The 9,945-nt window shown below is 39.8% G+C and overlaps 1 protein-coding gene across 2 annotated transcripts; it reads left to right on the top strand.

Annotated features, from left to right (window-relative positions):
* The first annotated feature begins 575 nt into the window (after positions 1-575).
* Positions 576-6,234, top strand: ETFBKMT (electron transfer flavoprotein subunit beta lysine methyltransferase). 2 transcript variants are annotated; one of them, XM_021690674.2, is made up of 4 exons: positions 1,593-1,810; positions 2,158-2,599; positions 4,507-4,637; positions 5,616-6,234. In XM_021690674.2, the coding sequence occupies exons 2-4, from the start codon at positions 2,274-2,276 to the stop codon at positions 5,957-5,959; spliced, it is 801 nt and encodes a 266-aa protein (XP_021546349.1). In that variant the 5' UTR covers positions 1,593-1,810; positions 2,158-2,273; the 3' UTR covers positions 5,960-6,234. The 2 variants fall into 2 exon arrangements, 1 of the variants encoding a protein (XP_021546349.1); XR_006540071.1 differs by lacking the exons at positions 4,507-4,637; positions 5,616-6,234 and adding an exon at positions 576-681 and having other exon boundaries at positions 1,673-1,810; positions 2,158-2,169.
* Positions 6,235-9,945: the final 3,711 nt, after the last annotated feature.

Genomic DNA, 9,945 nt, shown 5'->3' with positions numbered 1-9,945 from the left:
ATAGATAACTACAGCATAATATGAACTAGGTGTGATAGGGAGGAATTTAGCAAAGTCTGTTTGTTAAAATTCCTCTCTCTGTCCCATTGTTTCTGTGTGGCCCAGCAAACATTTACTCCTTTCATCTTCTGTGAATTACTTTCCTTCCCTTTGAAGTCCCAAACTCCCTTCTCTTTAGTTCAGGACGACATATAAACCTCCTTTTACCTTTCTGTTTTTGCATCTCTTCTACAGCTGGCGTTTCCATAGGTACAAGATTCAATTTGGTTTTCTTCTGTTGATGTGTTTCCTGTCCATTTAATTCTAAGATCAGCTAGAAGAAGCTTTGAAAGGTGGAGGAAGGGAAGAGAAACATTTTTCCTCTCCAACAAGTGACTGGCACAAAGCAAACGCTCCCAGTTTGACTGGATTTCGCAGAAATCAGAGTTTGACGGCCTCACACTTCCAGAGCGAGGTCGGAGTGCCGCCTCCTCCGGAGGCCCTGCCCCTTTAAGAAAGGTAGGAAAAGGCCGAGGGAGGCTGCTGGGAAGGAGGGCGGGGCGCGCGGTCCACGCTCTGCACGAGGAGGCGCGCGCCTGCCTGCCGGCGGGGGTCGGCGCGCCAGGTGCGGTTCTAAAGAATGCCGGGAAAGACGCACAAGGGCGAGTGCTTAGCTTCCCTGGGCGCTGTTCGCCCACCCTGGTGAGGACAAAAAGGAGGCCTGTGCCTGCCCCTTTAAGACCGAGTCCCGTTCTCCTCGGAGGGACATAACGTGGTCACGAACACTTTTGGAACTTACCTTTTTAACCCCTCTTCCTTCCTTAACAATTGATAACAGGTACCGAGTGCCCACCGCATAGTCCCGTGTTCATGAAGGATGCTTTTTTGGTGTTGGGGTGAGAGGGGGAGGCGCCGGTCTAGACAACACGGTGTTCCAAACCAAAATCCTCTCATATTTGCTCTGCTGTATTTATAAGCTTCGGCTCGTGCGATTCAAGGGCTGACCCAACACTTCCTAACAGAATTAGTCCAGGGAGAAGTGAGGCTGTTAGAGACCTGGGATCCTGAGGGCACGATGGGGAGATGACACCTACTGAAAGCCTATCCTGAGTTCGCACGCAAGTGGCCTGACAGGCATTTTAGCCTGCCCTGTGTTTTGATATTTTAATTGATCACTTGCGTTTACAAGTGGGGGTTTTTGTGTGAATATCTGGATTATCTTGAGAAACTGGAAGATCTGGCAGCGTGTTCTTACCTGGAAGCAGTTTGCTGGCCCCTTTGCACTGCTCAGAAACAGAATCCAGGTCGCCACAGCCCCTCTCCTATAACCAGCGGCATCACTCATGGATCACCAGTCTGGCCCCTACTCTAAATATTTGGGTGGATGGATATAGGACTGTTTAAAACATTTATGCAGAACAGGTCAGAGGTCCCAAGTAACTGGGCATATAGTTTGTGTTTAAACTGCTGTTTCTTATTCTTTCTCGTTCTTATCAAGGTGTTTTTCTATTGGAACAAGTCTTTTCCTCCCAGGCTTGGTAAAGATGAGTCATCAGAGATATTTATAGGAAGATACATGCGAGTTGATATTTTTTATGACAATTAAATCCATAAAGTTTTAAGAAAAAATCTGAATCTTGATTACATCGATGTGTACTCCGTATAATTTGTATATCTTTGTCCACAATTACAGTTTGGTAACCTCCACAACTCTTGGCAAGACTTCATAAAGGCCAGAACTGTATTTGCCCTGGCAATAGCTCTACCCCACTGCTAGAGTCTAAGCTTCCCAAAGATGGAGACTTATTTTGTTCACAGTGCCTGCTTAAAGGTAAGTGGTTTACTAAATGTGTTAAAGAACTTTATTTTGTGTGTGTGTGTGAAAGAACTTTAAAGGTAAACCTTATTTTATGTAACAGGCATGTTCCCGAGGTTTTCTCTCAAAATCAAATGCTTGTATATTTGTTGTTCTAAATTATTAAAAGGCTTTTGTTGTGAAAAGACTTCCTTTAAAAGGTTGGATTTTCCTAAGTTGATGCACCAACACTTCCATCTGAAATGGACTTGCACTTGTGAATCATCTGCTACAGAGCTTACACTGTAATATTTTCTTCCTATGTAATGGGATATGGAAGTGTGAGTGAACCTTGGAATTTTCAGTATTATTTCTGTTTTTAGAGACCCACAGATTTCAGTTGAGATCACCGTGGCAGCCGGACCCTTCCTTCCTCATGAGGAGCAGCAGCTCTTATCAACAGCAACACTGACAGAACCTGTGTTTTGGACAAGGACCGATGGCTTCGAGCCTAGGTTGGAGAGCATGTGCGCCATTTCCCATGAACCACTGTGGTGTCTTTCTGAAAGCTGTGAGAAGCAATGGTCTTTCCTTGTTTCCCTGGGGCCATTACCCCTGGAGAGGAACTGGAAGCTTTTTGGACCCTGAGATGAAAGCTTTCCTGGAGGAGAACACTGAAGTCAGCAGCAGTGGCAGCCTCACCCCTGAAATCCAGTTGCGGCTTCTGACGCCCAGATGCAAGTTCTGGTGGCAAAAAGCTGACCTGTGGCCCTATAGCGAACCTTACTGGGCAATCTACTGGCCAGGAGGCCAGGCCCTGTCTAGGTATTGCCCTAACTGAAATGGGAAGCTTTAAGGCCCATACAGATCTGTTTTCTGCAGATTCTTTTTTTCAGCAGATTCTTTTTTCAGCCCCTTCCAACTCTGCATTCTCCCTGCTCCTCACAAAAAACCAGAGTTAAACCCCCAAATTCTTGTTTTCTTAATTTGGAGCAGTTTATCAGTGTATTTCCCCAAATACAGTTCTCTCTCCAAGAGAAACCCTAGGATCAGCTGTCATACTATGAATGATCTGGAAATTTCACACTATTTTCTGGTTCATGGTTCATAAGGTATGGCCAGTGCAGAGTTTCTAGATAGAACCTAAAGCCCTGGTCCTTTAGCTCTCCTAGTTTGATCTAGTAAATGTTGCTCCTCGAGCCTCGCACTCCCTCCCTCCCTGGAGCCTCACTTCTCTCAGTCTCTCAAAGAACAAGAGATGTGAGTGAGTGGGATCCACAAAGATTCCTTCTCTAGTGGCTTACTGACATCTCAAGTGAACTCTGGACTTGAATCTGCATTTTTCTTTCTTTTTTTTTTTTAAGTAAGCTCTATGCCCATCGTGGGGCTTGAACTCACAACCCTGAGATCAAGAGTTGCATGCTGTACCGACTGAGCCAGCCAGGTGTCCTGAATGTGCATTTTTAAGGTCTCCTCTTCCACCACCCCCCCCCTCGCCCCCACACAGCAAAAGTGTTCTTTAGGACATTCTCTCACATATTCACACTATGCTTTTTATTAAAACACAGCTGCTGAGACAAAGGCAAGAGCTTTCAGCATTTCAGTGTGGTTTTTGCTCTTAGATTGGTAAATGATTAAACCTGCTTATACCTTAAGGGTATAGACCTCTGAAATGAAAAGGATAAGGACTTCTCATTCGCAGGAACGGGATGGCCTAACAGAATTAATGTTGTATATAGTTTTAAATGCAAAAGAAATAAATGCATATGTAGAGCTTTTCAGAGAATCCTGAAGATTGGAAAGCTTTCTAGGTGTTATCAAACAATTCTGATTTTCTGGTTGTTGTTGCCAAATTTTCAAGCTTTATTCACTTACATCATACCTTAAAAATATTGACATTTTCAGTGACTTCTATTAAAGTGATTGTTTATCAACTTCAAATATAAATACAATCAAATTCCTTAACAGACTGAATCAGAGGTCACAAGTTGGTGCACCCACAGATGTGTTTTGTTCGGCCTTTATTTGTAAATTTAAAACAAAAAATCAGTTGCTAACATTTAAAACTTGGGACATTTCAAAAAATAAAAAATAAAAATAAAACTTGGGAAATTTCATGTAAAAATGTCTGATTTTGAAAAACAGGAAAATCTGATAACACAGGATTTCTGCATGGCAACAGTGAGCTGAAGATGGGTAGCGCTTTCGCTTTAGACAGGCCATGTACATCCCTAGTTTGCCATAATCCTGGATATTCTTCACTTTCCAGTGGTAAGGTCAAGTGTCAAGGTTTATTATTTATTTCAGGGTTTCTCATCCATCTTCAGTGTTTGATAACTATTTAGTCCTGGTCCAAATTGTTTGGTTGAACTGGACTTTGTACTTTACCAGAGAGGTCATTATAACAACATAAGCAGTAGGTAAAACCACTCTATGATGCACAATCAATCAGAAGGAGACAGTGAATTTTGGATCTAGTTTACTGAATCCTTATTATAGCCGTATTTTGTCAGTCAGTATTCTTGGTGCGTGACCGTTTCTGGATCACAGTAAGTGCTCAGTATTTTAAAAAGACTTTTTTTTGGGGGGGGTGGTGCCTGGTTGGCTCAGTCATTAGAGGTCGTTCAACCCCTATGTTGGGTATAGAGCTTAAAAAAAAAACAACTTTTTTTTAAATACCTCTTACTGACCTTCTCCCGTCTCAGTGTTTTTTTGCTTTCTTTCCAAATTAGGTATCTTTTGGATAATCCTGATGTTGTTAGAGGAAAGTCTGTGTTAGATCTTGGGAGTGGATGTGGAGCTACGGCTATAGCTGCCAAGATGAGCGGGGCATCGAGGATCTTGGCCAACGACATAGACCCTAGTAAGGATTTCATATTTAAAAATACTTAAAGCTCATCTTTATTTTCTTCCAGGATAAATATCTATAGATGCCTCAACATGATAGCTTATTTCCATGTATATTTTGTAATCTGATATTGTGAACTTCTGTTCAGTAGGACATTATCTGTGAGGAGCCTGTGAGGCCTGAATTGAAGTGCGTATTTCTCAAGAGGATTTGTATTTATGTCTGTCGGATATCCCAAAGTGTACCAAGCTGGGAGCACTTACTGTTAATTTCTGGGCGAGGGATTTCCTGAAATATGTAGGTTGTGTATATTTGACCAAAACCCAAGTGAGGAGAGAGGCCTTGTGTTTTGAGGGAGAGTTTATTCCATTAAAACCTAAGTTGGGACAGGTCAGTTTTAATTTTTTCTGATTTTCTTTTAGTTTTCAATTTTACTGAGGATCTAGCTTTTATCCTTATTTTATTTTATTTTTTGGGGGGAGGGTGGAGAGGGGTAGAGGAAGAGGGAGAGAGAGATTCTTAAGCAGGCTCCATGCCCAGCATGTGAGCCCGATGCAGGGCTTGATTTCACAACTCAGATCATGACCTGAGCCAAAATCAGGAGTCAGAGCCTAACAGACTGAGCCACCCAGCTGCCCCAAGATCGTTATTTTATACAGGGGTCTCAGTTCTAAATTGCCAGGTTGCTCAAGCCCAAGGCTTATTTCCCTGGATAGCTATAATAAACCAAACCTCTTGGTTATTAGATCAGCAAATGTTCCTTAAAACCTCCACATTTCTAGGTGTTTTGTATTGTTTGTTTTGTTTTCAGGATATCCATTCATGCATTTGAAAATTGCAGTAAATAGTTTATATTGGTAGATACTTCTTTACCTAAAAAACAACTTTCAACAAAAGGGAAAAAATATTGTTAGATTTTCTAAATTACTTAAATGAATCAATAGGGGATTAAAACTGCCTAGCATAAACCAATTCATTATGTGCTTCTTAAAGTTGCAGGAATGGCTATCACACTGAATTGTGAGTTGAACCAACTGGATCCTTTTCCCATTTTAACCAAAAATATTTTGGATTTGGAACAAGATAAGTGGGACCTTGTTGTGCTTGGAGATATGTTTTATGATGAAGACCTTGCAGACAGTCTTCATCAATGGCTGAAGAATTGCTTTTGGACCCATAGAACTCGAGTCCTGATTGGTGACCCTGGACGACCCCAGTTCAGTGGACATAGCATTCAACATCAACTGCACAAAGTGGTAGAATATTCACTTCCAGAGCCTACTAGGAAGGAAAACAATGGATTGACAACAAGCACAGTATGGGATTTTCAGCCTTGAGTTGTCCAAGTGCTTCCAGGTGTGAATATAGCTATGTTTGGGTTTAACCCTAAAAGACCTCCAGTTTAAAGCATGTAGTATCTTGTTTCCAAAACCTGAAGTCTTAAAGTTTTGTCAGCCTTTGTTATGTAATTTGTTCTGCATTATGCCAAATATACAAATCTCTACCTGCAGTTTTCTGGTTTTGCTGCTGTAGGAATAGGATTCTAGAAGGCAACACCAAAATGGTAGCAACATGTAATTTAAGTAGTGGAGAGGGATGAGAAAGAAAATGAGAAAGCAAAGTCTGTTTCTGTAGTTGAGGACAACTCTATGATGGATCTTCAAATTAGACACAATACAAAATATAGAAGAGTACTGTATTTCAGAAAATGACCTGTAAAGATCAGAGCTGCATTTAGTGTGGTACAGAGTACATGGGCTTTGGAGTCAGGCAACTCTATCACTTTCTAGTTGGGACTTTAGGCTAGTTAAGCTCTCTGAGCTTTAATTTCCTCATCTATAAAATTGTAACAAACTTAATAAACCTCACCTCAAGGCTATTTTATTAAATGAAAGTATAAAGTGCCTCATACAGTATTTAGTACATAATAGGACCTCAACTGACAGTCGTGGATAAAAATAAAGATTTTAGAATTTCCTATATACCGTGACACTTTTTTTTTTTTTTTTAAAGATTTTATTTATTTATGTGACAGAGAGAGACACAGCGAGAGAGGGAACACAAGCAGGGGGAGTGGGAGAGGGAGAAGCAGGCTTCCTGCGGAGCAGGGAGCCGGATGCGGGGCTCGATCCCAGGACCCTGGGATCACGACCTGAGCCGAAGGCAGACGCTTAACGACTGAGCCACCCGGGCGCCCCCCGTGACACTTTTTGATGCCTCTTTATGGTTCACTAAGGTTAGCTAGAAATTGGTAATGCTACTATATGGCCCAGGTTGTCAGGATCTTATATATCAATAAAAACCCTATGAAATAAATGAGAATGTGAAGAAGAATATGTATAGTATACCACTATTTATAGGTGAATGTATGAAAAGATGTATGTATGTACCTACATATGTATATACATATAAAATACATATTTGCTTGCAACATACATAGCATATTCCTGAAAAGATAAACAAGTAACTGCTAATGTGGTTGCCTTCTGAGAGGGTACCAGATAGCTGGTAGACTGGGGTGGGAGGGAGGCTTAGGTTTTACCTTTGGGTCTTATAATTCTATACTGTAGATTTTCTATTCTCTAATTTAAAACTAAACACCAGCATTATATGTGTTACAATAAATGCAGCCTTTCTAATGTACTCTTATGTTCTTATACACTGCTTAGGAATTGTTTATAACATGTGCATTATATATAAACTTTCTAATAATACATGCATACTGTTGGGATTATGGTACCAGGGAAATGTGATCAGAGTTACAGTCATACAGCAGAAATGTGGAGAAAGCAGTTAAGGGCAAATTGTTGCTCAGATAGGAAAATAGGATAATTCGATGGGAGTCTGGGAGCTGGGGCTGCAGAGGATTTGGTGATTATTGAACTTGGAAGTCAGAGTTTATTTCAGCCCAGTGAAACAACTCTTGTGCATCTAATTCCCATTGGTCTGTTGGGTCTTAAACATTATCAACCTAAATTTTAATTCAGACTTGGTTAAAATTAATAGAAATTAAAGGTTACAGTGGCATTGGATGATATTTGAGAGGAAAGAGTTTTTTTGACAATATCCTTTGAAAATTCAGAGTACTCTGCTGGTTATTGCCCTTCCCAGCAAGGTAAGAAAGAGTTAATTATACTCGGGAGCACTGTGGAAGTCAACTTGATGACACAAAGAGAAGATTTAAGTTTAAATATCTACAGACCCTGTTTCTGTTATCCTCTCTTGATGATTTATTAGGCAGGCACAAAGTCTTTGAGATATCCAAATGTTACTTAAGATATTTTAAAATCTCCCATGTATATAATGGTGAGCCTTGAATGACTTCATAGTTTAACAAACAGGTTTGTATTAAGACCATTCACATTTAAAGGGATTATTGATATAGCTGGATTAATTTCTACCGTATTTATGACTGTTTTCTATTTGTTGCCCTAGTTCCTTGTTTCTTTTTTGGTGTTCCACTCTTTTCCTGCCTTCTTTGGTTTTAGTTGAGCATTTTACATGCTTCCATTTTCTCTTCTCTCTTAGGATATCAATTATACATATTTAAAAAATTGTGTTTAGTGGTTGCCCTAGTATACACTTACAACTAGTCCAAGTCCACTTTCTTTCTTTTTTTTTTTTAAAGATTTTATTTATTTATTTGAGAGAGAGAGAATGAGAGAGAGCACATGAGAGGGGGGAGGGTCAGAGGGAGAAGCAGACTCCCTGCCGAGCAGGGAGCCCGATGCGGGACTCGATCCAGGGACTCCAGGATCATGACCTGAGCCGAAGGCAGTCACTTAACCAACTGAGCCACCCAGGCGCCTGCCAAGTCCACTTTCAAGTAATACTGTATCACTTCATGATTTTCAGTTTGTTCAGCTTTTATCTTATGAGGACAGGAGTGATGACTTCTAATCACTTTATAACATCAGACTGGAAACTGGAAGTATGGGTATTATTTTTCTTTATTTATTTTTCTCTTTTATTTATTTATTTATTTTTGTGTTCATTCATTTAACAGATATTGGGTGCTTGTTATGTACCAGATACTCTTCTAGGCACTGGGGAAGAAAAGACAAAAATTCCTGTCTTTATGAAGCTTATATTCTAGGGAGATGATAGATTATAAAAACAGACAAGATGCCAGATGGTGATAGACGGTAAGGAGAAAAAGAGGTCAAAGTGTGAGGTGAGGATGATAGAGATAGGTAGGAATGGAGTACTAAAATTTTAAACAGAGATAGCTAATACAACCAGCAATCTATAAAGGCAAGAATATTAAACTGCAAAGTGTTTTTAGGAAGATAATTCTTTACAGACCCTAAAAAGCTGCCACTCTAGATCTTGAAAAACTTGTTTCCCAAAAAGGGGGAAAAGCTACTGACTTTGTTTGACGTTTACTATTAAATTTTATTGAATTTGTCTTTAGGAAAATATCATAGGTGAACAGGCCTTACCCATGGTTTACATATATACCTATGTCTTACCTTTGAGGGGCAATATATATATCCATACTATACATATACCGCATTTATAAAGTAATTAGTAGTAAGGTCAAGAAATAGAGTTGAATGTATAAACATTCTTCTAAACATGTGGAAGAAATTTACCATACCATGCTTCCCTTCTTTTGTACTACATCAGAGTTAAAATAGGAAATCTTTAAAAAAGTCCCACTGAGACAGGCTCATGGCACAGGGAATATACTGAATTTGGGGTGGTTTAAGCATAGTATATATACTTCAGAGAATTTTGTGATTATAAAAGAGTAATGCAGTTCATTTGAAAACTAAGATCTGTGTTGTTTTGTTCACAATATGAAACCGACAGAGCTTTAGGAAACAGCCTCTATAATGATATTTTGTATTTACTCATTCTTACACTTCCCTGAATGCAGTTGTTAAGGAGGAAATTTCATAGATGAATAGCACGGACTCGGGAAAAGTAGCCATGAAAATCAAGTAAGTGGCTGGGCAAGGGCCTCAGTAACATTCATATGCTAAATGGCTAAGGTGTATGATGTCCTGGGTTTATGACATTAAACTATTCTATTTCTTTGTTTTATTGAAATATTAAATTCTGTGCGGATTTACAGGGCTGATGTTCAGCTTTGCTTTTGGCCAATGAACATTTAAATGCTTAAGGAAGGTAGGGCCCAGAAAATAGCTAGGAAGGTAATTATGCTTTTAGAGATACTAAGAATTCTCCTAATGGTTATTCATACTGGTAAATTTAACTTATGGCAGCTCAAATAGGTAGGTAGGAGAAGGAAATCTCCAGGAAAAACTGGTAATTTAAAACTTTGTTATTTAAGAAACCCAGTACTCCCCTCCCCCCT

The sequence above is a fragment of the Neomonachus schauinslandi genome, chromosome 5 (assembly GCF_002201575.2).
Source record: "Neomonachus schauinslandi chromosome 5, ASM220157v2, whole genome shotgun sequence".
NCBI classification, from domain to species: Eukaryota; Metazoa; Chordata; class Mammalia; order Carnivora; family Phocidae; genus Neomonachus; species Neomonachus schauinslandi.
Note: the sequence above shows the minus strand (reverse complement) of the source record. Positions and strands in the feature narration are given on the sequence as shown.

Excerpts from the sequence above, each read along its gene's own strand:
- ETFBKMT (XM_021690674.2), top strand. The coding sequence starts at position 2,274 with ATGGCTTCGAGCCTAGGTTGGAGAGCATGTGCGCCATTTCCCATGAAC. Across the intron at positions 2,600-4,506 it reads GGAGGCCAGGCCCTGTCTAG|GTATCTTTTGGATAATCCTG; the intron begins GTATTGCCCTAA and ends TTTCCAAATTAG. Across the intron at positions 4,638-5,615 it reads GGCCAACGACATAGACCCTA|TTGCAGGAATGGCTATCACA; the intron begins GTAAGGATTTCA and ends TGCTTCTTAAAG.